This window comes from Prionailurus viverrinus, chromosome X (genome assembly GCF_022837055.1).
Source record: "Prionailurus viverrinus isolate Anna chromosome X, UM_Priviv_1.0, whole genome shotgun sequence".
NCBI classification, from domain to species: Eukaryota; Metazoa; Chordata; class Mammalia; order Carnivora; family Felidae; genus Prionailurus; species Prionailurus viverrinus.
Genome location: NC_062579.1, coordinates 104,504,864 through 104,532,816, shown reverse-complemented (window position 1 = coordinate 104,532,816; position 27,953 = coordinate 104,504,864). Strand labels below are relative to the sequence as shown.

The 27,953-nt window shown below is 42.2% G+C and overlaps 2 protein-coding genes across 13 annotated transcripts in view; one reads left to right on the top strand and one right to left on the bottom strand.

Moving 5' to 3' along the window:
• The window catches only part of LOC125157121 (P2R1A-PPP2R2A-interacting phosphatase regulator 1-like), a 103,023-nt gene extending 101,607 nt beyond the window's left edge, over positions 1-1,416 (bottom strand). For 7 of the 9 annotated variants that reach the window (XR_007148864.1, XM_047843368.1, XM_047843367.1 and 4 more), the window contains exon 1: positions 863-1,341. Coding sequence is in view for 8 of the 9 variants with exons in the window: in XM_047843368.1 (XP_047699324.1) it covers positions 863-969 (107 nt within the window). In the remaining variant the exon portion in view is untranslated. The other 2 variants (XM_047843365.1, XM_047843366.1) reach the window with 2 other exon arrangements.
• A 4,028-nt stretch (positions 1,417-5,444) lies between these two features.
• PABIR2 (PABIR family member 2) lies at positions 5,445-27,707 on the top strand. Of its 4 annotated transcripts, none has more exons than XM_047843978.1 (10): positions 5,445-6,537; positions 8,711-8,789; positions 12,849-12,905; positions 13,240-13,283; positions 13,368-13,422; positions 13,692-13,793; positions 14,163-14,248; positions 14,942-15,003; positions 17,284-17,380; positions 25,901-27,707. In XM_047843978.1, exons 1-10 carry the CDS (start codon positions 6,440-6,442, stop codon positions 25,968-25,970), a joined length of 750 nt encoding a protein of 249 aa, XP_047699934.1. In that variant the 5' UTR covers positions 5,445-6,439; the 3' UTR covers positions 25,971-27,707. The 4 variants fall into 4 exon arrangements, with proteins under 4 accessions (XP_047699934.1, XP_047699932.1, XP_047699933.1 ...); XM_047843976.1 differs by having other exon boundaries at positions 24,961-27,707; XM_047843977.1 differs by having other exon boundaries at positions 14,939-15,003.
• The last annotated feature ends 246 nt before the right edge of the window (positions 27,708-27,953 follow it).

Below are 27,953 nucleotides of genomic sequence, written 5' to 3'. Positions count from 1 at the left end.
GCTCAGAGCCTGGAGCCTGTTTCCGTATCTGTGTCTCCCTCTCTCTCTGCCCTCCCCCGTTCATGCTGTGTCTCTCTCTGTCCCAAAAATAAATAAACGTTGAAAAAAAATTAAAAAAAAAAAAAGATTCAGATGCTTAACCGACTGAGCCACTCGGGCGCCCCTCTAAGGAGCCCCCCCCCCTTTTTTTTTACATTTTCCCTCCAATTACTCCCTCTTAAAAATTCACACAAAATTTTTGTATGTATAGCTGTGGTTTGTACATAAAAAGGCAAGATGTTTTTCACCACCCTCCCCCTAAGAACGAAGTTGGGGGCAGTACCGGCCATTGAGGATGCAACATTTAGGAGATCAAGTTTCTGTGGTACCTAAACTTTTTGTTCAAATAAAAACTAAGTGTAAAAAAAGGCCCAAGCTTAGTTGCTTGGCAACCTTTTATGATGGCTGGAGGTGAAGGTCAGAGGTGACAAAGCAGCTGAATGACAAAAAATTACAGTCATTACAGAAGATCTGGAGGCAAAGGGTGGGGAACACTCAGTTTCTTCAAAGGAGTGGGTAAGAGATGGGGTGAAGTTAGAAAAAGTCCTGCTCCACACCAATAGGTTGCTGCTTTTGGGTCCCTGTGGACTGTCAGAAGAGTACGTTCAGGTTCACGTGTGTCAACCTCAGGGTAGGTGTGCGCTCTCCCCCCGGCCAGCCCAACCCACTCCTCCCCAAGGCTGAGTGTGAGATCTCCAGACAGCAGGAACACGGGAGATAGCTGCAGAAGCTCGATGAAGAAAGGGATGGGAATGCTATCGTAAGTCACTGTCCCCAACTCCTGCCACCCCCCCCCCCCCCCTGCTATCTCAAGCCTGCTCACCCAAGCCCACTGATCAAAGGGGCGCTGTTGGATCGTTTCAGCGAGTCGTCTGTGGTGGCTGAACTCGGCAGCAGCTCCAAGTCTAGGTCCATTTTCTCTTGTGCCATGTCCACGTCGAGGAAAAAGCTACTGCTTGGTCCGAACTTCGCAAGGTTTTCTGGCTCCCATTCACATAAGGACAAGTCAACTGGGTGAGGAGAGCAGGGAGAGAGGAAAGGGGGAAAAAGAGAGGAAGCACCACCTTTAGACGAGTGCTCACCTTTGCAGCCCTACCATCCCTAATACCAGTGGGCACAAAGCGTGGCAAGACTGGCTCGGACCCTCGGACCCCCCACAAGCTCCGGGTCCCTAACGCTGAGAAGATACCCCACCTCCAAGTCTATAATGAAAGTGGGGAATTTATCTTAGTCGCCTCCACAATTGTTCGCCCTTATTTCCCTCAGCCAAGGAAACCCTAGGGGACCCTTTCCGGCCCAAGCAAAAACTACAACCTGTCGCCTCCGAGAATCAGTTGGGTGCCGCCCCTCCGCACATGCGCCGGACGCGCGGCCCGCCGACGCACACTTATTACGCAAGCAATGAGGGTTAATGAGGGCGCTTTCGCCAGCCTTGCGGGGGCGGGGGGGCGCACGCGCAGTCAGAGCCGCCTTTTTACCCTTAGCCGGGTTCTCTCTTCTCTCTTCCTAGGGGCGATTAACCGTGGTTGTTCCTCCGCTCGCATGTGAACCGCGGCATGTGAATCGCTGACCGCTATTTAGGAAAGAAAGGGTGGGGAGGAGTAAGGGGTACGGGAGCGCCGTCTTTTCTGCTGTGTCTAATATAATATTGTTTTCTCAGATTTGATTAGCCAATTATCCCCTTATAATTGAGACCTACAAGCTTGTTACCTCTGTCCTGTTAAAGCCAACACTACACATTTGTAGTTTTAAAATAATGCAATATGTCTGGGGGTGGGGGGGGAACAACCCAAGACCTGCCACCTGCTCCCAAAGTGTCCTGGTAGGCAAAACATAAGAGAACATAAGGGAAGGGAAGCAAAAATAATATAAAAACAGGGAGGGGGCCAAAGTGTCCTGGTAGGGCGCTAATCCAATTGAATCAACTGTGCAGACAAATCACTGTTTTCCATGTGGTTTCATTGTTTTTGTTTTTTACCGTAATCATAAGTGTATATTTTTACACTAAATACCATTTATCTTCTCAAAGCTATACATCTAAGAAAATGATTTGAGTTAAAGTAGAGAAGCTTGTTTGCTCAGAACAAGTGTCTCAGAATTTAATATTCATCCAAATCAGTGTTTCCATTTAATAACGCTGTCATGGCTCAAACATTTTAAGAAGTGCTCTTTTAGAATTTTTCAGCACCAGTTTAATGAGCCACGGAATACTGAAATCATAACTCCATGCTAATAATTTTGTAAAACCATACCTTTTAAGAACCGTATAGAGAACTGGCAGAGAAGGCAAGCGAAACTACTGAAATGATAGTTATTAATTAAAATAGTCACTACATGGAATAGCACTTCAGAGTTTAAAAAATGTCTTCATATACTTGTCTCAATTGGTTCAATCATGAACCCTGCTCAGCTAATTACTGGTGAATGTAATGGGATTATCTTGAAACAGTTCATGACAAGTTAATGACATGAACGATCATAATCATTCTTCATTCATTCTGAGAACAGAATAAGAAAAACTTAATTATATTACCAGACATGAGGATGATTTGGAGTCTCCTGACGTAAGACAGGTTAACAATAGCTACCATTTTTTTATGCACTTAATTATATGCCAGGTACTGTCCTAAGCACTTATTAAAAAATTTTTTTGTCCATTCTGAGAGAGAGAGTGCAAGCATGTGCATGTGGGGGAGGAGCAGAGACAGAGGGAGAGAGAATCCCAAGCAGGCTCTGTGCTGATAAACGCAGGGCTCAATCCCATGAACCGTGAGATCATGATCTGGGCAAAATCAAGAGTTGGAGCCTTAACTGACTGAGCCACCCAGGCGCCCCATAAGCACTTTAAATATGTGATTGCATTTAATGCTTACAGTAATTCTGTGAGGTAGGCACTATCACAATGCCCATTTTTCAAAGGAGGAAACTGAAGCCCAGAGGGGTTACTCAAGTGACAACTGCTAAGTGGCAAAGCCAAGAGTCCTCTGCCGTTCTATGAGGTGCGTTCAGATGAGGTGCGTCTGGATATTTCTCTGGATACTATTTCTGTACTCATAAACACTTGATAAATCTTTTTAAATTATTGTATGAATAAATGCAGTTTTAAATAACCTGCCATTCACAGCCATCTTGTAAAGAAGGCAAATTACTTCTATTTTACAGTTGATAAAATTCCAGAGAGATTAATGGCACATAATTAGGTAGCAGTAGAATCTGAGCTGGTACCAAGGTCTCCTGAAAGCCACTGTTAAAGTTCCCAGGGTACCTGGAAAATTTACGAAAGATGGTAGTTAAAGCTGAGTAAGTCAGGGTGGATGTCAAAGGCCGTGGTTAAATACAGAATGGGGTCAAAGCCAAATTGAATAGCAGAAAAATAGAGAGGGAGTACATGAGAAAAGAACTAGATCTTACTCCCACTCTGCTGCTCATTTAACTTTTCAAAGAGTTTGTTGATATTCGTGGCAAGTAATAAAGTTTAATAGATATATTTTGAATGAACAGACAATATCATCATGCCTAAGCATTACAGATATCTAATTTCTAAAAATCGAAGTACAATAACACTAAGAAAATAGATTCTAACATGACAAGGAAAGAGCAACCAAGAGACTTGCAAGAAAAGGGGTAGTAATATGAAACAACTACGTACCCGAGATGGCAGGAAGTTTTCAGCTATTACCAAAGAGGAGGAACTCTCTAACTAAAGTGTAGCTAAATGCCAGGAACCTACAGTACATGCATAAGTTAGAATGTCAAAAGGAACGACTAGTACAAAAACAATTCTGTATACTATAGTGGCAAACACAATATTTGAAGAAATTATTTTTACTTCTTCCCATTTTTATACATGATTATACCAACCTAGCTGTGTTTCATGATCAGCTCCTGCTGTTCCACAGCAATATGCCATGATCTCAGATTGCCATTTTGCTTAGATCTATACCTTGCCACTTATGCTACTCCTGTCTTTGAGTGTCCCAGTCTGCTGCCATCTGTGCCAGGCCTCTTCATTATAAAAGGTGACCCACAAATATGTGATAATCAGTTGTCTAGTTTACCAGTTGTTATGGCAACTTTTAAGCAACTGCTTAACCCTTAGTTATCATAAGGGTAAGTCAGAGAAAAGTGGAGGCCAAGGCCACAGGTTACAAGCACCCCAAACCTCCCAAAAGATTTCCATGAAGTGAAAGAAACTAGGTAGGCAGGAATATGTGAATTGAACCTTGAAATGATGGCCAAGGTAGCATCCATATCCTCACATGTCCTTGAGTTTCTCCTAATCGTTAAGCTTCTGAACGTTAGCAATTCTACTAAATTGTTGGACTCCTCAGAGTTAGGGACTCTGCATGTGGTCAGCGAATGACTGTTCAGTAGCTTTTGTGAACACGAGAATGTACTTTTTTTTTTTTTTGAGCAGATGATGGAGTTGCTATGACCTTGAGATAAAAAGAGATAAATACATTGATCAAAAACAGAGTTTCTAATCCAGTTGGCAGGAAGATGTAGGCAATCTAAAGGAAACTTTCCGAAAGAGTTTTAGAAACTCTGTATTACAAGGAGCAAATATTAACATCGAGGAATAAAATGATTGAGCTTGGCAGGTTTAATATGGGATAACTAAATTGAAGAGGCAGGTAAAAGTAGTTTTGCTCAATTTTGAAACCAATTTCCTAACTAGCAAATTTCCTATATTTCTTTGTATGTATGATTAACACAATACAATGCCATCTTTATCCTAGGGTCATTCAAGTAGTGAGGATTACATGAGTTAATATTTCTAAAGCTCTTAGAATTGGACCTAGCACAGTAACTGCTATGTAGGTGTTTGTTAAATAAAATAATTCCAGGCCTCACACGTGCCGAATGGCTATTGTTAGGGTCTCCATAAATCCTAGAAAGAAAAAAAAAAATTCTGGGTCTGCTACTTGTTCTTCAGGACTTTTCTTAACATCGTCGAAGCCTTGCAAAATGGAGATGACTCCTTGCCACTCGCCATATGAACTTTCATTATTTTTTCACTTCCGTTTTGTCTAGTGCAACCAAATGGGTGATCTGAAAATGAAATCAGCCCCTCCAAAGGCCAACAAAATCAAGGGATTTAAGAAACGAGCAGGGATCACAGAGGTCAGAGCAAACAAACTGGGAGCGAAAAAACGTGAAAACCACGAGTTTCCATTTCCCTCGAATATTGGCCCAAACTCCTCCTGAAAGATGATGCTCCAGTGTCTCCAAACTATTGGTTCTTTTCAAAATCGGGCGCCAGGGTCCCCGGGCCAATGCCATAGAGGAAGGCGCCGGGCCCCCTGGAAACGCTCCTCCCACTTTGGAGGAGGTTTGCGGGGCGGGGCTCCCACGCATGCTCCGTGGCCGCGGGCTCATTGGCGCTGCCCCCGGGCGCGTGCGCAGGACCCGATAGGTGCCCGGACGCGGAAGACTTGCCCCGGTGGAGGTTCCCGCTTCTGAAGCGTGGGAGGCGGAAGAGGCGGCAGGTTGTAGATTTTGGTCTTGGCCCCAAGGGGTTCCCCCCGGGCCATCAGAACCCAAGAGAGGAAGAGGAGGCACCGCGGCGGCGGGCCGAACCCCCCACCTGTCCTCCAGGCGGGGAGGGGGGGTAGGGAGGGGATAAGCACCCCTCGCAGGGCTGAGGAGCCCCTAGGACCGGGTCCCAGAGCATGGGGGGCTGGACCGGGTCCCCGAGCATGGGGAGCTGGAGCCGTCGAGGCCGCCCGGCCGGGCCCTGCCCGACTGTCAGCTTTACGGTGGTGTTAGCACTGCCCGGGCAGCTGCGGTGTCTGTAGCCCGGCCCCACTTGAGGTCGTCGGCCGAAAGATAGCAACATGAGTTCCGCCGCTGCCTAGTTTCCTCCCCCTCCTCTTCTCCCTCTGTCCGCCTCCTTCTCCTCTTCCCCATACTTCGTCTTTTCCTTTCCCTCTCTCGTGCTCCTCTTTTTCCTCCACCCTGCCCTCCTTCCCTTCCGTCCTCGTCCTTTCCCCCATCTTCCTTTCCCGATTCTGTCCTCCTTGTACTGTTTTCCCGTTTTTCCATCTATCCCCTTTCCCTTCCTCTTGCTCTTTTCCCTCCATCCCTCTCTTTTCTCCATCGTCTTCCCCTTATTCTGTCACCCTCCACCACCACCTCCTCTCGCTACCGTCTCCCCTTCCTCCTCCCCTCACTCACTATCAGCCTCCCTTCCTCATCCTCATCCTCCTTCCCTCCTCCTCCTCCTCCTCCTCTCCTGCTTTTCTCCGCCCCAGCCCCCGCCCCCAAGCCTCCGCCCCTTAGCCCCCGCCCCCAGCTGCCAGTCCCCAGCAGCTCAGTCCTGCAGTGAGAGTCTTGGGAGTCCATAGCTAAGCACCAGGAGCTGAGCACTGCCCGCTGTGCCTGCCCGCAAGTCTCCGACATGGCTCAGGAGAAAATGGAGCTGGACTTTGAGCCTGACACATCTGATGGGGGCGCCCTGAGGAGATCCAGCAGCGCTCCCCTGATCCACGGGCTCAGGTGAGCGGGGTGGGGGACGATGAATAGGGGGTTCAGGGTCTCCTCTATTCCCTGCAAGCAATCTTCCTTCCCTAAAGTGAGACTTGGAGCTCATTTGGGTTCTCCAAACTGGGGGCGGGGGGGGGGGGGGGGCTTGTTTGCTTGCCAGTGACTTGGGTCCCAAGGTGGAGTGAAAGTTTGACCCCAAACTCTGGGAAGCGTGGGGGGAAATGAGGCCCTCTTTACCTGGGGCTCTGTTGGCTCACTCTGAAAGGAACTACAAGGAGCTTCTGGCTCTTCTAACAGGTTGCTTGCCCTGCCTAATTTACACCACTGAATGTCAGACTGAAGCCCCTGGAACTAGACTTGCAACTTGACACCTGTCTCTAAGAGCTGCTATTTCTAAGCTCGGTTTAGGAACCCTGGCATTAACAGAGCATTTACTTTAATAAATCACAATTTATCTAATAACTTGTACTCAAGTGGCGTGTTCCTGTCACATTAAGTGATTCGGATTTGTCCTAATGTTTTCAGATCCCAAAACTGCCTGAAATGCATTCCAGTGAATAAAAAAAAAAAAAAAAAAAAGAAGGGTGTCCTGTAGCTTAGATCAGTTAAAGAAAACAATGTTTTAGAAAACAATGGGAACAATCAACCCTTGAATTTTAGTGGTAGGGTCTTGTATTGTCATGTGAATAAGTCACCAGAGGGTCTATTTTAAGGTAGAATTTTGTGATGGTGAAGGAGGTTGGCAGACCTCCTGAGCCTATTACATTTCACTCTTAGAAGTAAGACAATTCATCTTAGTAGAGAGCTAATTTGTGAGACCCTGTGGAAAAGGAATTAGTCCAAAAAAGGGGATGGGAGTAGAATTAGCCAAAATCATTAATCAAGCACAGTGAAGGCAAAGAAACAGGTAATCCTTGTCTGTCAAACTGATTACAATATCTGTATTTTGGGGGGAAATGGATTTACTTATTTTCTTTTACTAAATTTTGAAACTGGGGGGAGGTTGGAGTGGCTCCTTGCTTTCCTAATGCCGTCCTCCGCTCTACATTTATTTTTGATACTATAGGAATAAATTGGTCTTTGGGGTTGTCTTTTAAAATCTGGTAAGCAAAAGCAGTTGCTAGGGGGTCGGGGCCATCCCACTGACCTGCATTTAGACTGTTGTAGAAATAATGCACTGTTTTTTGAATCGGGATCTAAGTAAATACTTGCAAGGTAGCATGATGCGACAGAAGCAGGGGTGAGGAGACTAGACCTCATCCCAATTTTCTCCCTGATTGTGGTCATGAGTGTCAGTTTTCTCATTCAAAATTTAGGAGAGCTGGATTAGGTGATTTCAGCAGTCCCTGGGAACCCAATTCAGTTCAGTCCTGAAAATCCTTCTTGCCCTCTTATTATGGGCATGGCACTCTGCTAGGCAGTGCAGAGAGATTGTACAAAGATGAACAAAAGACCTCTGCCCAAGGAGTTTGAGACACACGCACACTTTTCTTTAATAAAAGGTAAAGTGGGTATCTCAAGAAGAATCTCATTTCCCATTGTGCTCTTTGGACTCAAAGGAGGGATGATTGCGTTAGGTTTGTGTATTGAAGAGAGGCTTCACAGAGGGCACTGCATGGAAATGGGTGCTCAAGAAGAGGAAGGATTTGGGCCGATGGTGGGGGGGGGGGGGGAGACAGAAGAGACGACATGAACAAAACCCCAGGTACGTTTATTTAGCTGCACAGCGGGTTCAAAGGTAGAACATATTTAGGGCAGTAGTGGGAGAGGTGCTAACTGGGCTCATACTGTAGAACAGGGCCCGGCCCTTCTCACGGTCATGGCGCACACAGAAAGCAGCAACACGTTTAGGTGCTCTGGGGTAAACAGATGAGGCTGCTCTTGTCTGGTGGGAACCGGTTTGGGGGCGTGGGCTCTGGCCAGAGGCAGCTGGAAGCAACCAGTCTGGAGCTCCGCCCCATACCTCTCCTAGCTGCCCCCCAAGCACTGAGGAGATCAGTATCTGGGTAGACCTGTGATCCACAGCAAGCCACTAGGAAGGCTCTGAAGAGGCCGGTGAGGAGTTTATTCATTGTATGGAGTGAGGAGCCATCGAAGATTCATTGTTAACTGGAGAGTGGGCGTTAATACAGTTGAAGGATGTCTTAAAGGAGAAGACATTAATCATTTTATTTTTATTTTTTAGTGATCTTTCTCAGGTTTTTCAACCTTACACATTTAGAACTCGGAGGAATAGTACAACGATTATGAGCCGTCATACCCTGGTAAGTATAGAAGTAAGTATTTTTAGTGGTATGGATTGGGGAAAATACTTCCAGACGTAGTTCGTTCTTAAGATGATGTGCTATGTACCATCGTTCACTAAAGAAAAAAAATGATTTTACCTATCTTGCTCATGCTGTGGCCCTTGTCAGCTTTTGGTGCAAAACAGAGATCTGCTCAAGACTTTTTTCTTGGCTGTGGGACTTTGTGTTTTTAAAAATTGTTCGTTGTTTTTTTTTTTGTCACTGCTTGCATGATGGTTATGAGGGAAGTCAGGATTAACTTCTAAATATAGCTGAGAAAAATGGTCTTTATTTATCCCAGGAAGCAAAAAATCGTTTAGACATTAGCCGAGTATTTCTGACACTTACCTGTTGGACAGTGCTATGTATCCAAAGTGAAATCTCCTTTAAAATGCGTGTATTTATATTCTCGGTAGAGTTGCTAATTGTGACTGTTCTAAATAGCCCGAGCTGTCAGGGGTCACCCTATTAGTTGGACGCATTGGGAGAGATTATGATGAGGTTTTTAATATAGTAGCACTTCACATGTGGAGCCCACTTAGCCAGTAGCTGCATCACTCTGAAAGACATCTGAGATGTAAGCAAACAGACCTCTGAATGGCCGCACTAGATTTCCATAGTCTGTGCACAAAGGTTCATCAGTTTGTTTACAGGAGAGCCTCTGACCTCCAAATCATCTAAAATTATGCACAATCATAATAAGCTTCCAACTCAGTAGTGTGTGAGAAGCAGCAAATCAAAAGAGGTGCATTCGGGCTTAAGGTATACTAATAGCTGCTAGCAGAGGAGGAGAGGGGAAAACTGAAAAGCAGACCGGTTTTTAACAACGCAATCTGTGGCTTAGCATAAGGGCTAAGAGCCTGTTAATGGTCCCTGAGGGTCTCACTGGCACTGAACTGTAAAATACTTGATGTTCTTAAGGATACCTGGGTCACTAACCTTTTTTCAGTTTGTAGTGTACCATACCCTGTGTCTTTATGGTATTCTACATGTTACCGAGTCCTTTCACACTTTTAATCCTCATAGCCACCCCCTGCGAAGTAGGCAGGGCCAAAGATGTCCTTACCAGTTCAAAGAGGCAGCAGCTAAGACTCAGCTGATAGAAATGACTTGCTCAGAATCACACAATTGCTAAGTGGCAGAGCTGGGATTAGAATAGAGATAGGTCAAGGCCATTCTGGTTGGTAAAATCTGTTTAAGAAAGGAGAAATAAAATACACTTTTAAGGAACATTTCCAGCTGAAGTGGCTAGAAATACTTAAAAGGGGGAAATGTTAGCTGTCTGGAGGTTTGATTTACCTCACCTTCTTCCCCGAGGATACTGGAAAATAGAACGGCTTCATTTCGCCCTGTAGATGAGAAATGTTTCTGCTTGTTACGCAGCCATGCTCCCGATATCAGTAGTATAGCAAAGAAGGGAAAATGAATTCGCCTCTCTACACTTGACTTTGCTCTTTTCTAAGATGTGAAAATTCTTATCAACTCTGTCTTGATTCCTCTCTCCCTACTCCCTGACAGATACGTTTTGCTCTGGCTGCACAAAAATGCCTATTTCGCTGAAGGGGCCACATTGGTTCACTTCTCTTTGTGGATCCTTACGTTTTCCTTCCCTCCATCCCCTTCTCCTTTTGAGCTTCCTGGTTTGGGATGCCTTCCGGAGCACCCTTCGGGTACTTCGATCATCGGATGGGTTATACCACGTGTGTTCAATCACAGTGTCCTCTATAAATCTTAATACGCTTACCCACCTCTCAGATTAACCTGCAAAAAGCAAGGTGTTGAATGAAATGGAAAGGAGCGACGCAAGATCTGCAGGAGTTGTCTGTGCAGGATCTGACAACTGATTAGGTGTAAATGCAAGGGGAAGGAGGACTCCAGGGGACTGAACTTTTATTTCTTAGCGGCCAGGGGAAAAGCGTTGCCTTTATTACGAGTAGGGAAATTTCAAGGTATTGGTCATCTGAAGGGCCGGGAGATAAATTCTGGGCATGTTGGGCCCAGGGTGCCTGCCACTTACTCTGCGCTGTTCTCCAAAGCAATATTCTAATTAAAAATTGCGAGCTTCCTAGACCTTTCACTTTCAGTGGCTGACCCTTCTCTGTGAAGGCAGACGGTCATCTTGTATAAACGTCAGCTTTCTTACTCTTAAGATGTCGTTACCTTCACATGTGATGTTTTCTCCAATGGTTCCTAGATTTTCTGTCTCTTGTCCCTTTGCTTGGTCTGTTGTCTCCACTCTAGTCCCCTCCTCCCTGGCTTTTTCGCTCCTGCCTTCTTCTCCTGACTCACACATTGAATATCTGGAACACAAACTTGTCTTTTTCCCTACGTCTCTCTTTGTTTTCCCTTGAACCCTCCGAGCTTCTACAAAGCCTAATCTACACCCAGCTGCCTCCAGCTCCTTGTTTCCCAATTTCTTGCCAGCTACTCGACCAGTTTGTGATCTCACTGCTCCCACCACCATGCTATTAAAAAACTGTTCTTGCAAAAAATCACCAGTGCCCAGCGGCAGGGGCCTCTTTCCTTCTCCTACTTAGGCTCTTCGCTTTACTTAACACCATTAACAGCACCTCCTTGAAGTGCTTGGCTTTCTTCTCATTTGGTACATTGCTCTTGTTTCTGGTACAAGACCCAGCATTTCTCCTCCCTGTCTTCCTTTTGGGTCTTCCTTCTAGTTCTTAGTTGACAAGTTGTACATTATATAGATGCAGCATCTACATTTCTGACTTCCTCTACTGTCGGCTTTTTGCACTCTTTACTTTGGCTTTCCTGATGATTTCGTTGCCCCTGGGGTTTCTTTTGTTCTCTGCCACGTCCCTGTTCTCTGCCACGCCACGGTATCCTGTTAGTGTTTCCTGCCTTAGAGACTTGCCTCGTGGCCCAGTGCTTTTCAAATGGCCTTATTAAGAGTTTAGTGGTAAACACGTGGTATTTTTATAAGTGGAAAAAAAACACTTTTGCAAAGGATTTTATTTGTAAAGTTTTTCTATTTTCAGAGCCTAGGAGAGGAAAGAGAAAGAGAAAAGGGTGGGTACTGAAGAGATATCCTTTGAGGTCAAATCATATTTCAGTGTCTAACTTTTAAAAATGGCACCTGGATTAGCTTTTGCCTAAAAAACTTGGAACAGTTTATCGCCATTTTATTCTACCTCACTACATTAGGGTTTTTAGAAGTTTTAATAGGATAGGGCCTCTTGTAACTGGATTGTTGTCTTATTTGTCTTACAGCATTACAAATTTGTTTGCGTTTCATTAGGGAGTAAATAGCAGTTGTTAACATTATGGCTATTAGAACCCTGTAAGGTCTCTTGAGATGAATTCTACCTTTCATTCTGGGATCAGATTGTGTTTATTTTGAAGGAACATGATTTGGCCCCCAGGCCATTTTAGCCTTGTGTTGTCAAAAAATGATGCTCTAAGGGAAAGGAATGGTTATTTGAAAAATACACATTGCCGTCCACGTTGATTTTTTTTCTTAACTAGTAAGGTTTGTGGTGTATATTCTACCACAGTGGTATATGTAGTGGTAGTGACCAAATTTTAGAAGTGATTTAGAGCATACAAACAAAATCTCCCTATTGCAGATTTGAAGTGTTTTCAATAAACACTAATCATAGACAAAATACTATACTGGGCTTCTTTGCCTATCTTCCTCCATGGGTGCATTGGTGTTAAAAATGACTACAAGTTTTTTCTTTCCCTTCTTACCTAGTTCTTTATTTTAGATAAGTGGGGTAATGGATATTTCCAAGGCCTGGGATCCTTTTTTACATGAACGTACACAGCTCTGCATTCATTTGGGAAAAGTGTTAAAGTCAGTGCCTGTCTTGCGACAGATGGTGCTTTGAGGTTGGACACCTGGTGTACTTTCCAAAAACCGAGTGTCCTGCCTCTGGTGCATTAATGTTCAGTGATCTAAAGCGCTAGATCTCTGAGAAGAATGTGAAATCTTATTTGGGAGGAGGTTGGACACTGGTACTGACAGCAGACACTGCTTTGTGATTCAGAAAGTAGTAAGTGTTTACTTTTCCTTTCCAGTTGCTGTCGTCGTCACCAAATCGCGTTCCTAGTAGCAGACTGCATCAGATCAAAAGGGTAAATTCTACTTCCTAGCTCAGCTGCAGTTGTCTGAATCTTCCATTTGGATTTTATTTTCATTCTGAAGATGTAGATATTAAAAATGAGTCCACTCTGGGTGGCCATAGACAGATGCAAATTCTTCTGAGTGTGCGTGCAGGTGAAACACAGATGTGGCCTGGGTGACAGTCTTAGCATGTGCTGCTGTACTGTAACTATGTCAAAGACGGTAGAAAAGTCTTTTATTTATTTATTTTTTGGTAGAAAGAAGTCTTTTAAATTGTACTTTGAAGTAGAGAACTGTGTGGATGTGGGTAAATACTGTGTCTTCAGCATGTGCTTGTCTTCGTAGGAGGAAGGCATGGATATGATGAACAGAGAAACTGCACACGAACGGTTAGTGCTTCACAAGAACAGAGCAGAGCCTAATGTATGTCTTGCTTCTGAGCACTGACGGCCTGTCATTTTTATTTGTTTTAGGGAAGTGCAGACAGCAATGCAGATCAGCCAGTCATGGGACGAGAGCTTGAGCCTGGTAAAGTTCTCACATGTTTGCTTGGTTTTGATTTTCTGGAAACCTTTATGTCATTCATTGGCTTCATTAATTTTTTTCAGACACTTCTGTCTCCCCCATTTCCAAATTTGTATTCGGTTTTTGATCTCTGCTTTTCCGCCAGGATATTAGATTGCAACTGTTTAGTGTCTGCATTTCTGTTCTAAAAGTGTAGGCGTGTTTGAGTAGTAAAGAAGAACTGTGATGGGCTGAATTGTGAATTACAAGGAAGTAACATTTTATGTTTACAGAGTGATAGCGATTTTGAGAAGCCGGAGAAGCTATATTCTCCTAAAAGGATTGACTTCACTCCAGTTTCTCCGGCACCATCACCCACCAGAGGGTTTGGAAAGGTAGGCTCCTTGACAAGGTGTTAGCTGTCTTTCACACACTGAGCTGTTTACTCTAAAACACGCGCGCGCACGCACGCACACACACACACACACACACACACACGCACACGCACACACACACACACACAAATCGCCTCATTTTTTAAAAAATCCAATGACTGGAAGGAAAATCCATGAAAGTTTCTGATAGTAACTTGAAGAAAATGGTACGTCAGTCTAGGTACATATTCTCACGCGTGTGTGTTTCTGTGTATGTAAAATATACACACGCAGCTAAGCAGTTCTAAGGATGTCGTTTCTATTATTTTGAGAACTTTTTGAAAGCCAGAGCACTAGAACTATTTTAATATTAAATATGCTTTTTTCTAGCAATGTTTTTCACCATCCTTACAAATGTTTGTGAGCAGCAGTGGGCTGCCGCCAAGTCCCGTGCATAGTCCAAGACGCTTTTCCAGGTAAGTCAGTCTACTTTTCGAAAAATGTGGTTGAAATGCTACACGTTCAGTTTGTGTCTCCCGATGACCTTTTTCCCCAACATTTTCTTACGGAAATTTTCCAACAGACAGCAAAATTGGACACAATGAACATCCGTATACCTACCACCTATATTCTAGCAGTAACGTTTTACCAGAGACGTGTTTTTTGAGACGTGGTGCCAGAGAACGAACCCACGTACACACGCACACGTGCAAGCGTGCAATAATCTATCCTTTGTAAGGATAAGGAAGGGGAAGGGATAGTGGCAGTCAAACCCAAATAGTTTTTTAATAAGGTTTATCTGTTTTGAAAAAACTTGTGGATATTTTGTCTTACAGAATTATTTTTAAGTTTTTTTTTTTTTTTATTATTACACCCAATGTGAGGCTTGAACTCATGACTCTGAGATCAAGACTTGTGTGTGCTTCCGACTGAGCCAGCCAGGTGCCCCTAGACGATTTTTTAAAATAGCTTAAAATGCCGTGTTTTTTCAGATTATCATATTCCAGGTCAGATAATGTATTGGCAGTTCAGTTACTCAACTTACAACACAGGCATTTTCCATTTTTTTCTACATGACTGTCAATTTTATTGATTTATTTGGGCTATAATGTTTGTCTTGCATCTTAAAAGTACTTCACATCATCCTGTTTGTTTATTCTTTGAAGCAGGAGGAGTCAGAGTCCAGTCAAGTGCATTAGGCCCAGTGTTCTTGGTCCTCTTAAAAGAAAAGGTAAGTGTCCCACTTCTGATATTAAACCTAGTTGAGCTTGAATGACAAATTAGAATTTCTGTCTGAAATTAGCTCAAGGCGTGATTCCTTTTTTCTGAAGAAATAGGAAATATTCTTCCCAATGTATGCTTTACTGATTCTGAAGTTTGTAAATTGGTTACTTAACACTGTCCATATTTTTTACACTTCACAACTGAATCTTATTCATATGTTAATATTACCAATATATATTCCCAAAATTTTGCCTCTCAGTGATCTGAATAGAAAACAGATGCAAGTTAATATGTTGCAGAAGTATGTGCTTATGTCATAGCGAATAGGTCTATAAACATACTCAAATGCCTAGCCCCCGGAGTCTATTTTCAAAAGGCAAAAAAAATTAATGCACGTTTAGTCATTATTCCTGGGCCTGTATCCATGTGATTGCAAGTGTTGGGGGTCATTTTAAATGAGAGTTGTAGCAATAATTTTGAAAAAGCAATGCACTAAGTGATTTCTTTGTGTAGATCTCTGTGGGGGCCAAGAAACAAGTCGCTCTCCTAATATTAGGTTAACAGGTACTTGCAGCTTTAGTGGAAACTCCAGTGATAGCATCATGCCCGGATTCCAAAAGTACGATATTTCAGATAACTTAAAATTAAAGATGGTGTGCTCTGGAAAATAGATTTTGATATGGTGACAATGTTTGTATTTAGCGAATAAATTTTACTTTACGAACTAGTAGCCTTAATGCCGCAGGGAATTATTTACAATCATAGGAACCTTCTCAGGAGGTATTACGTGACACTAACACCTGGAAACAAGAGCCATCATTATTGTTATTAATTTTAAATATCTTGCAGGAAATTGGTGGAATTAGTATGGTTGTTTAGTTTGAAAGCTATTCCAAAATATACCAGCAGATGGAGGGATTCTTTGCTAAAAAGGGCTAAAGTCTTTTGCTAACAAGGTGTTGTTGAAAGTCCAGCAGTAGCTTTTAGAAGCTCCATATTAAAGCCTGGAAGAAGCAGATAAAGATATAACCTTTCCTGAGTTTCAGCGATTTTCAGAATAGTTCCAGAAGAGAGGTAATATGAATTAACTGATAATATGAAAAAAAAATGAATGTTGCATTTGTTCTTGCTTGATCTTTCTCCATCCTAAGAATCTTGTACAGCTTTAAGTTCACAGTTACTAATTTTCTATTGGAGTACAGTTAGGCCCAAGAATTGAATTTTGTTTAATCTTCCATTGTAAAGCTCAGATAAGGAGCCTCAAAACTAAGGTATTTATTTGTGTGTTTTAGATCATGACTTATTTGGAAAGGGGCTTTTTCGGTCTAACCGAGGGTTTTTAGTCTTAGCACTCCTGGGGGCAAAATGTTGTTATTGTGATGGATGCAGTTTTTCTGCTACCTTCTAGATGTTCTGAGAAAATCTGGAAAATTGGGGTAGCCGGTACACCACCAATTTTGTGAATTGACTAATAATTGCTTTCGGTTACAGATGGGCGTTCAGTTATTATTTTTTTTAAAAGAACTCTAGCGAAGAGTAAAAGTATGATTTTTTCATGGGATTTTCTTCTTCCATGCCACACATTTCATTTGTATGTAAAGATGTCAAAGGCTTCCTTAAACCTTACCTGGGTAGTCAAGTCCCCTGGGCCTCATCATGTGTAACATCTTAGAAAAATTAGGTTCCGATTTTCAGTATTTTCTCTTAACAGAGTTATTTTTTTTTAATCTTCATTTTACTCAGTAGTCTAAAGCAACCTTTGAGTTTATTAGACTACATATGTCTCAACCCATTTGACTTCGACTCGGGAAATGTTCCACTATTAAAATAATATAAAATCAATAGTCTTTCCTAATTCTCTAGGATAAATCATTATTCACTGTCAGCTTCAGCTATTTGGGGAGTCTTTATTTCTGCTGTGGTAAGCCTTGATTCATTTTGCCCGATGCAGTCAGTGTTCTCCTCTTCTGTTAAAGAACATGACTATATCCGTAGTGTGCTAAATAAGAAGGGCTTTTTCTTTTCTTTTCTTTTCTTTTCTTTTTTTCTTTTATTTTTTTCTTTTTTTTTTTTTCTTTTTTTTTTTTTTTTTAGGGCTGCTTACTTTTTGGTTGAGGTTCTATGGAAGCATGTTTCTTCCACCTTAAAGCGCATGGAAAAATAGCTTTGAAGTAATGGCTTTTGAAGAAGTATTCTGAGCTTTGGTTAAACAAAGATCATCCCATTTTAGCACCACGCCCGTATCTGTAAAATTGTTTTACAGTAGCATCATCTCTTTCTGTTTTAGGTGAAATGGAAACAGAAAGCCAGCCCAAGAGGCTCTTCCAAGGCACTACCAATATGCTGTCTCCGGAGGCTGCACAACTGTCTGATCTCAGTTCATGGTAAAAAATGAAATAAAATCGAAAAGATGTTAGAGTATGATCTGTTTAAAAAGAGCCACATTAAAAGTACATTGGGATCATTTGTAATAATATTCAACTTTTGATTCATGCTCTGTGGAAGGGAAACCTCCATGGAGGTACAGATACCGTGGAAAACCAGATCATTTGAAAGTCATTGAGTACTTTTTTGGGAATGTGTGTTTCTTCTTGGCACCTTCGTTCCTAGCTCCTGTCAGGTCAGCCTCTCTCAGTGGGTGCTAATGGTGTGGGGGAGGGGCAGCAGCTGGCTGGCGGGAGAAAGTGTTCCTGGGTCGCTGTGGACAGTGTGCATCGATCGTGGCTGTTTTGCCACGTTTTGTAGTATATTCTTTTAACTGAGCAGAGAATACCGGCATCCTCTTAAGCATGGCGTTTTCTCCATAGCATTTCCTGTTGTTATAAAAATCTTTTGGAAATTTTGGAGGTATTCTGTCATAATCCTAACTGAGGTTTTGTTGTATACCAATACTTCCTGACTCCTGTGGTCTGTTCACATAATTTCTTTTAGTCTTACTCATCCAAGTTTGGGTGTCTAACTTAAGACCCTTCAGTGTTTTTGTGCAACAGTCAACTTCTCTTCATCTACCTGAAGTTGAGTACTTGGATGCTGATGTACATATTGGAAGGAAGGGGAAGGGATAGTGGCAGTGGCCAGGTAATATGTTGAAATCTTTTAGCATGTATTTCTAATCAACTCACTGAGCACCTGTGTTCTAGACACAACTGTTTGGCACCTTTTGTCAGGATTCTGAGTTTATAGCCGAGGGTCTTTTTTTTTTTAAGAGCCCAACAGTACATTCACTTCAAAAAAAAAAGGATGGAAATACTTATTTAAAAAGGGGCGGGGGGGGGATTGGAGGGATTGGACACATGGGTGGCTCAGTCAGTTAAGCGTCCGACTCTTGATTTTGGCTCAGGTCATGATTTCACAGTTTGTGAGTTGAAGCCCCGCATTAGGCTTTGTGCTGACAGCAGGGAGCCTCCTTGGGATTTTCTTTTTCTGCCCCTCACACACTTGCGTGTGCATATTCTCTCTCTCTCTCTCTCTCTCTCTCTCTCTCTCAAATAAAATAAATAAACACTTATACAAAAATAGAAGGACGGTGCCCTCTAAATGGAAGAATTGTGTAATCTACTTATAAGGTTATAAGGATTAGCGATTCTTTCTTTCCAAATCAGATACTTGTTTTATGTAAGATAACCTGTACTTCTAGTTGACCAAGAAGTCACAGATTATTCTAGTTTATTAGACTTGTCGATCAGTGCCGTTCTAATGTTGGGACAGATGTCTTTTAGATTGTTCTAGCTATTTTCAGCCCCACAGTCTCTCTTCTCTCTCATGTGTGTCTGTCCTTGATGGCTCAGTGTGCTAATTTCGGTATAGAGTGCTTTTCCAGGTATGTAGATGATTGCAAAGAGAAAACTTCTAAAGCTTGTCAACAGGACTAGTGGATGAAACTCTATACTTAGTGGAAACTGCCTATCACTTTTATGGTAAAGTGTGTTTTAATATAGGCACATGACATTATAAATAGCTTTGCTTACCCAGTTACTAACCAAGCAACCAAGTTAGGGAAAAGATACGAAAGCATTTTGCCGAGCTGAAAACATACAGGGTGCGGTGGAGTTTTTAAATATTGTCACGGACTCTACAGGATGCCATAAAACAGGTTCACACAAATAAAAAGGGGAAGAGAGGGTATTTGCCAAGGGTCCCTACCTCTCCTTCAGACGTTTATTCCTCTGAGCAGCAAAATGTACGTTGTCGACCATGGTGGCTGCGGTGAGGGTCCTATTTCTGTCCTATTTCTGTTGCCACTACGCTCGTTCTCCTCCGACCTGTGACTAGCTATGAGAGCCCTGGGGACACTGACATTGGCGATCAAGGGCACTTTGATCCCTGAAGGCAAAAAGTGTCGCTTCACCCTGGAAAGATTTGTTTTATTCACATGAGACCAGTCATCGAGCAGTAACAAGCCAACATGTGGCTCAAGTAATATGTTAAAAAGAAATTTATTGCTCAAAACTCACAAAACGAAGTGTGAAAGGTATGTAAGTAATTAAGCTTTAAAAGATGTTTTTAGTCAGTTCATAGCATCTGGACTTCTGAGAATATTAAAACTTAAAATTGCACTGACTTTTGGGACCCCTTGTATACTAGTGTTGCTGACATGTAGGCCTGCAATGAAGAGATTTTAAACATGAGTTATTCATGATATGTAAAAATTAGATCCTGCCTTTGCAGAAACTGTTTTTCCTGTCTCTCTAATGCAGTTTCATTGATCAGACATCCGTATTCTTAGAAACGGGGACAGAGACGGAGACTGTGTTCTGGTTTCTGTTGCCAAGGGTAACAGTATACTTGATCGCTGAGGAAACCATATTGATATATTTTAGGGAGCAGAGAAGGTACCACCAGATCATAAGTAGATGTTATCTCATCATTTAAGTTATTGTAATTTGTTCTCTGCCCCACCCCATAAAGAAGAGATGGGTTTTAAAACTTTAAGTTAAACTTTATTTTTTTTAAATATAATTTATTGTCAAATTGGCGGACATACCGTGTGTACATGTGCTCTTGGTTTTGGGGGTAGATTCCCGTGATTCATCGCTTCCATACAACACCCAGTGCTCATCCCAACAAGTGTCCTCCTCAATGTAAATTAAGCTTTATATATCAGATAATAGTTTTTAAAATCTGATGGCTGAAGTGTAAATTAAGTGTGAAGTTTGAGTATGGACCCATTTGGGGTTTGTGTCCGGCGTGTTAACTGCCACGCAAAGGAATAGTAGGCCTGCTCTTCGTATCATATTTTTTACTAGATGAAAATTCTGAAATCTTTGCCAACCAAATCTGGGGAGCAGTGTTAACCACAAGGCAGGAATTCTGTCATTCTGGATTTAGTCTTTCTGAACATCAAGAATTTTTTTTTAACATTTTTATTTATTTTTGAGAGGCAGAGACAGAGCACAAGCCAGGGAGGGACAGAGAGAGAGAGAGAGAGAGGGAGACACAGAATCCGAAGCAGGCTGCAGCCTCTTGAGCTGTCAGCACAGAGCCCGTCGCGGGGCTCGAACCCACCAACCGTGAGATCATGACCTGAGCTGAAGTCGGACGCTCAACCGACTGAGCCACCCCGGCGCCCCTGAACATCAAGAATTTGACGATAGCTTGGAAGTTCACCTTTCCATGGTGCTTTGATTCTTTTTGTGTCTTGAGAACTCTTGTTCTGCTCCTTGTCCTTTTGGGGACAAGATTATCTGTGGCACGTTACATAAAGGAATTTTGAGGGCCACCAGTCATATAGTGAAGATTAAGTGGTAGTCTGTTTCTCGCACAGAAAAGGACAAGTTCTCCCGTGAAAATTTTCCCCACTGCATCAGTGTTATTGTGACTGCTAATTTAGCCTTTATAGTTTTATTTTAACATTTTTCATTAGATTTCACTTAGTGACTTTAACATTATTTTTAATGGTATATGTGTCATGGCAAGAAAATTTAATCATGAATATGTGATATGTGCAAAGAATAAGACTTAATCATGATTTATTTTATAACAGAACTGTATTCGTATACCTCGAACATGGTTATGTGAGCAGCTTAGACATCTGTGCTGATACTTTAAAGTTCCTATCCCCAAGGTGACTGGGGAAATGATAATATTTAAATGTGTGATCTTAAAAACTTAGAAGTTATGCAGAAAGATAATGCTGGGCCTTCTTCAGGTGAGACGGTAGAGACCAGAGAATGTACCCTAGGGACCAGTTTAACCCACACCAAGGGGTAGGGGATGCCCTGTAAGTCTTAGCTTCTACCAGGATCTGTGCTGGGGTTGGTAGAGCTGTGGCTTATTTCTAGTGCATTTACCTGCCTGCCAAATCTAATCTGATAGAATCCAGTTTATTGACCGCTCAAGGCACCAAGTGGCTGACCCAGATGGATAATAGTGTGAGACACGCTGGACATCCTGATTTTGTTGTTACCTTATTATTTGAATGTTTTAATGATTCTCTTATGCTTTCACCCTTATTTTTTTTAGGCAGAGGGCACTACCGTAATAATTATAAGCATTTTTGTGTGATTTAGATATTGCGTCAATATGTATACACCATGGCTAAAATGAATTAGAATTCGTTCACTGTTTTTAATGTTTATTTTTGAGAGAGAGCACGAGCAGGGGAGGGGCAGAGAGAGAGAGGGAGACACAGAATCCGCAGCAGGCTCCAGGCCCTGAGCTGTCTGCACAGAGCCCGACAGGGGGCTCAAACCCACAAACCGTGAGATCGTGACCTGAGCCGAAGTCAGACGCTCGGCCGACTGAGCCACGCAGGCACCCCATCGTTCACTTTTGATTTGTTACCCCTATGTCCAGTTTGAACTGTCTAGGTCCTCTGCTTTCCTTGCATTGTCTGGCTTTCAGCCATTAGTCTGAGGCTCATTAACACCTCCATCAGAGCTTAAGCTAGGAAGGGAAAAAGATAAACTCAAATTGGACCATATGTTGTTGCTTTTAGAAGGCCTGGTAGAAGGTTTAATAGCGAACACTATGAAAGTCACTTTTGTTCAGTGATCTATGAATAAAAAAATCACGTAAGTCTTGCTTTACATGGATATACTGTGGGCAGTTTGTGACTGTTGGATAGAACGGGTTTTAGTTTTGTGAAAATATCTGGAGTAAATTCTACTGGAGGCTAGATGGAGGTATGCTATTGTACTATAAAGGAACAAAGTTTTACGCATGTTCGTATTGAAGAATAGAGAAGAAATTCCTGAAAAGGAATAAACAAAACGAAAAATTCAGATTTGTATTCTTTTTCTCTTGGTAACTTCTTGGTAACTTCCCTGTTAGCTTTTTTCTCTTAAGGTAATCAGTGGTGTTAGGTGAGAGCTCTCTCTGCATGAGTCATGTTCTGTGTTTTTGAATGAATGCAGGATTCACCTAAGCAAGCAGGTCTTATTACGAATGGAATCTTTTAACCCAGGGCTCACCATAAGTCTGGTGGCTGGAATAAGAAAGTCTTTATTTATATTCAGATTATCTGCTTGGTGGCCAAATTTTAATCTAAGTCTGTTTTTTCCTGCCAAGTAGCACAGAGCATGTCCTTCGGCTGCCCGGCCAATATGTGCTTTAGGAAAGTAAATTCATTTTAATATTAGTCTAGGCAAAATGCTGCAGGAGGAAAAATCACATATGTTCCAAAGGCAAATATAAAGGCCTTTTGATTTTCCAGTGTCTTAGATTATCTGTGTAACTTTCTTTCAGTACTTTGAATAATTCATATTTTAGACCTATTTTCCCATTGGGTTGAAAAAATATCAGAGCCAGCTAAATTTTCCGAACTTCTTACTTAAAAGTGGTATTATTAATGATGCATTTCACAGCAGTGAGCATAGACTGGGAGTACTGTGGACTATACTGTTTCCATTTTTATTTTTACTTTTCCGAAGCTTATTTGTATTCTGTCTCCACCTAAAAACAATCCACAGGCAATAGAAATGACATTTTGAAGAAAAATAGCAGAGAAGTGTGTGGAGGGGAATGTTACATGTCGTTGAGGTGGGGGAGGTATAGGGCCCAGAAACTTCCAAATGTACCATGGGTTAACACTGGAACTACATTAACTTGGAAATTCATAAAAATGATGTTAAATGCTCTTTTTTTAAAAAAAAATTTTTTTTAGTGTTTATTTTTGAGAGAGAGAGAAAAATAGCGAGCGAGCGAGGGGCAGAGAGAGAGGGGACAGGATCCGAAGCAGGCTCCAGGCTCTGAGCTGTCAGCACAGAGCCCGACGTGGGGCTCAAATTTGCAAACCGTGAGATCATGACCTGAGCCGAAGTCGGACACTTACCGACTGAGCCACCCAGGCGCCCCGATATTAAGTACTCTTAATATTGAGCCTCAGAGCACTTTAGACCAGTGCGGGCTTTTGTAGAAGAGCTAGTAACCAGACTTCATTTAGAATCCATATTTCCCGATCATTAATCCTTCTCCAGTTCTATGCTTGCTTCCCTTTCCAAAATTAAAAAGTGTGTGTGTGTAAATCCTAAAACTGCCTGACTACCTCTCCAGCTTTGTCTCTCATTGTGTTCTTACCCTTTGTACTGAACAGCCACACTAGCCTGCTTTTGGCTCCTAAAACTACCCTTGCTTCCTCCCAAACCACACCTGGTTAATGCCTACCTATCTTCCAAGTGACAACTCACGTATCACTTTTGGGGAACGTGTTCCTCCCTGTTCCTCCAAATTAGATCAGGTTACCCATGTTGTGTACTCGCAGAGCCCTTTGTATCTTGCTTTTATTGCTTTGATCACAAATTATATATGTATTAGCAGAGTTATTTAAATGTCTGTCTCCTGTACTGTACTGTAAGTTCGATGAGGGCAGGGACCATGTCTGTCTTAGACACCACTGTATTTCTAATGTCTAGCCTACTTCCTGCACTTGGTAGGTACTCAACAAATACTAGAATAAATGAATGTGAATGAATTCAGGCCAGATCTAGAGCATAGAACTTCACTGTTGGATCAGTGGGAATCTGAACCAGAAAGGCAGCCTGGTGCGCAACTGTGAAGGCTCTTAATTGTGAATACTGAAGTATGAAGCCAGGTTTGTGAAGCAGGCCAGATGGGTGATTGGCAGCCATGAGAGCCTGGGCTGGATGGATAAGGAAGGCATCCCTGGGCTGGACTGTAGAGGCCCTGATGCCCACATCAGGTGTTTTGGCGGAAGGATAGGCGCAGAAGCTAGTTGTCAGAATCAGAGAGGCAAGTGAAGGATAGGAGCAGAAGCTAGTTGTCAGAATCAGAGAGGCAAGTGGAGGGTGGTGAGGGTATTGGGTCTGTGGCTAGAGAGCATTCCTTTTAGCAGCCTAACTGGACAGTAACTGAAGGCAGCTTGTAGAGATAGCAGGGACACCTTTGGGTTTTGAAAGCAAGGGAAAAGGAAACGGTATAAGAAATTCACAAAATGAGAAGAATAGAAAAGACCAAGAATGGAGGGGGAAATCAGGAAACAAATGTGTTTGAATTGACGGCACCTTGGGAATGGGAAAGCGGTCAAATCTAGAGTAGCCGAACACCTGTTGTTCTGGAGTAGCGGAACCATGAAGCAGTGTACTTAATAGAGTACTTCAGACAGTCCAGGGTACCTCAACCAGGAACCATCGCTCTTACTCTAAGGCTGATGGGAAGGGAAGAAGGTAAATCTAAGGGTAGCAATCTCTTGAGCTAAAGGTAAGGGAGCTAACTCCCTCACAAAAATCGTGACCTGTCAAGGGGGACGCTGACATTCTGGTGCCTCCACGAGAGCACTAAAATGCTACAGAACCTTGAACGTCTTCCTTTGGATTTCTGTGACTTTGTTTTTGCAGGTATCTGAATATAGTCCATTATGTAGTTCATTGCTGTTGCTTTTATGCTTTTTATTATTTACAAATGCTCTTACCGATTCGTGAGTTCTTGAAACTATGTCGTTGCATGTTATGTTTACCTTTACCCTGATAGATGCATCTGCTTATAATTCTTTTTGCTTTGTCCTCAGTTCAGATATTTTGGATGGCAGTAGTAGCAGCAGTGGCTTATCCTCAGACTCACTGGCTAAAGGCAGCACAACCGCAGAGTCTCCAGTAGCATGCACCAATTCATGCTCTTCGTTCATCTTGATGGATGATCTCTCACCCAAGTGACTTACCCATTTCTGATTCAGTGTTTTAACTGCTGTTTCCTACACAAAACATTTCAGTGAGGAACGCAGAGAGCTTTGATCCATAATGAGGATTAAAGTGTGACAGACTTCAACCATTTCGATGCCGTTCTTTTTTGGCATCTCTCTCCTCTAAAGTTCAATTTTACGAGTGTAGTGACCTGACTCATGTCTCTTCTTGCTGATTTCGTTTTGGATCTAGTGACTAAATCTCAAATGACTCATTTTTTGATTGCTTAGAGTATATATTTTTTCCCTCCGTGCCTCAGAGAGCACCTATTTTAGAGTCTATGCGTTTAATAAAGGAAAGCACTGATGTGTATTTTCAACAGTGGTTCTTTTTCCCAGCAGTGACATGACAGCTAAAGTTGATCAGAAATTCTCTTGCTTGAGAGATTGTTTTTGTTGTCTGTTGACTACATAGTTTCAAATCTCTTTATTCCACGATAATAGATGGGTTGCTTTCGATTATATTAAATTTTTATTTTTCCGCATCAGCTTAAAGTACATTCTTTTGTTTCCCTTTCCTGTTTGAGCTGCTTACTTGCCATTTCTCACCGAGGGGAGGGAACACGTAGTTGCTTTCATTACTATCCATGTCGCTTTGCTGGCGGAGTGTATGACGTGAGGATTGATTTTAGTGCTGAGAATGTAAATGGACTGACGGGATGCCTGGATTAGTCACCAGAGGTTCTTATGCCTTAGCTACCGCGGTTGATGTTTTTCTCCCCAAACCTGTTGCCCGAAGGAATATATAAAATATTGTTAATGTTTCTAGGTGGTGTTATCAAGGAGAAGAAATCCCTGCCTTGACCAGATGTGTGGAGCATCTACAAATGAATGAATAATGTTATTTACACACAAAGCACTGTGTAGAAAAGCGTACACGGAGCTTGACAGCTTGTTTCGGGTGGTATTCCGAGGCCCGAGGTGCCTTGGGGTGCAGTGTTGGGCTGTAAAGGTGTATGTCATAAGGTAGGCTAGAAAAGGGGGCTTTATGTGTCTTACTGCCACATGCTGTTTTGATTGCTGCTTTTTGCTGATTCCTTTCTCGTCCTTGGATTTGTTTGTTTTGTCGTGTGGTGAGTGCTGCTGCCCACTGTGTTTTTGGTTATTGTGTTTTTGCCGCTAGAGTCAGAATCCAGTTCTTGTTGATGCTGCCTTCTAGCAAGGGCAGCTTCGTATCTCCGAGGAAGCTCTCAGGAGCCGCAAAAGCCCATGTTACTGTGCATTCTGCTTTTAAGAAGCTGTTGAGCTGTGAACAGTGGACACGATAGTAAGTCTGAGGTACCGTAAGTTATTTAATTTCTAAAAGAGGAAAATCCTGACAGAGCTATTTAAAAAAGCTGAGTGTAATCTATCGTTGTGTTATTTATTATTTAAAACTGTGTGAAAATGTTGTGATAGATTTCTTTTAATGTTGAGACATCGTGGTTGGGTTGTCTGTGTTTAATATGCCAATTTTCCCGCTAGGATCATAATATTCCACGTCTTAAATGAATGTAAGAAATGGAAACTACTGCCTTTGTGTCCTTTGAAGGCAAAGATTCTTGAATTCTGAAGGAAGATGATGTGCTTTGAGGGTACTCACAGAGTAGTAACACTGTATGACTTGAAGGGAAATCTATCCTCTTTGAATTCTGAGAGAGCGTCGCTTAGCTTGCAGTAAGTTGTTCTGTGACAGCATCACATGTGGCGTCGATTTTAAACTGTAATAACCACCACGATGGCCACGAATGGCTTTGTTTCTCACATGGTTTTCCCCTGTGCAGAGTCCATAATCTTTCAATCCTAACATAAATGTATATATTATGAAGGTCGTTCCCTAGTGTGCCATTTTAAAGAGAAGTTACTTCGAGGGTATTCAGTGTGTTTATTCCGCTTGTGAAAGAACCACGTGAAGATGTTTCTGCCTATATAATACCGAGAGGTGGTTTTCTCTTACAGGATACTTACCCACCTTCGCTCTACTGTCTTCTTTGCCTTAAAGGGATACTTTTGGCCATGAATTTGGGGCTCTAATTTAGGACTCTTGAGAAACAACCTTTGGAATGTGTTGATATTGAAATTTCTTCTTGAAATTCAGTGGTGGGTTAGAATTGGGACAGGAAAATGAAGTTGTTCCAATAGAAGGAGAACTAGGAGACCAGATGATTCACTTTATTGTTTAAACCGAGGTTCGTTTTTGTTGCTTAAATTGACTAGAAAGTTAGGTTTATGCAGGGATTGTTTTGGAATAAATAAAAAGAGATGCTAACCTTCAAATGAGCTCTGGTGACAGTACCCCTTTATTTTTATATAAAGTCTAATATTTGAAAAGTGGTCATTGTTATAAAAAATAAAATTCTCCCTTCCTATTCTAATATATCCTGTTTCAGGCTTCTATTTGAAAACAAGTACAAGAGATGATACGATAAGAAAATCCTATAGACGCTCTTTTTGCTTGACTAACTTATATAATCACTGTGTTTCATGATAACCGCTTTTGGAATAAATTCTAGAAAATTTTGTGAAATGCTGACCTTGTGTATATCTTAGAATGCAAATTTAATAAAGTGTGTACACATGCATAAAATTCTGTAAAAGTTGTTAAAGGCTCTTTTATTCTTCTGAATAATTCATTTTCTGCCTCCATATCCCCGTATTGCATTTTGTGTGTCTCATCGCAGTCAAGTTCGGGATGAAATGATACCAGGACCACAGGAGAATTAGCTGCATTGAAGTTGGGGCTGTTTCCCAAAACAGAAAGGAAACCGCTCCACACGGTCTGTCAGACTTTTCACGAGCATTCTGTACAACGGGACGATTGAGACCGTTTTTGCCAAGGCCAC

Excerpts from the sequence above, each read along its gene's own strand:
- PABIR2 (XM_047843975.1), top strand. The coding sequence starts at position 6,440 with ATGGCTCAGGAGAAAATGGAGCTGGACTTTGAGCCTGACACATCTGAT. Across the intron at positions 13,423-13,691 it reads GGGACGAGAGCTTGAGCCTG|AGTGATAGCGATTTTGAGAA; the intron begins GTAAAGTTCTCA and ends TTATGTTTACAG. Across the intron at positions 13,794-14,162 it reads CCACCAGAGGGTTTGGAAAG|CAATGTTTTTCACCATCCTT; the intron begins GTAGGCTCCTTG and ends GCTTTTTTCTAG.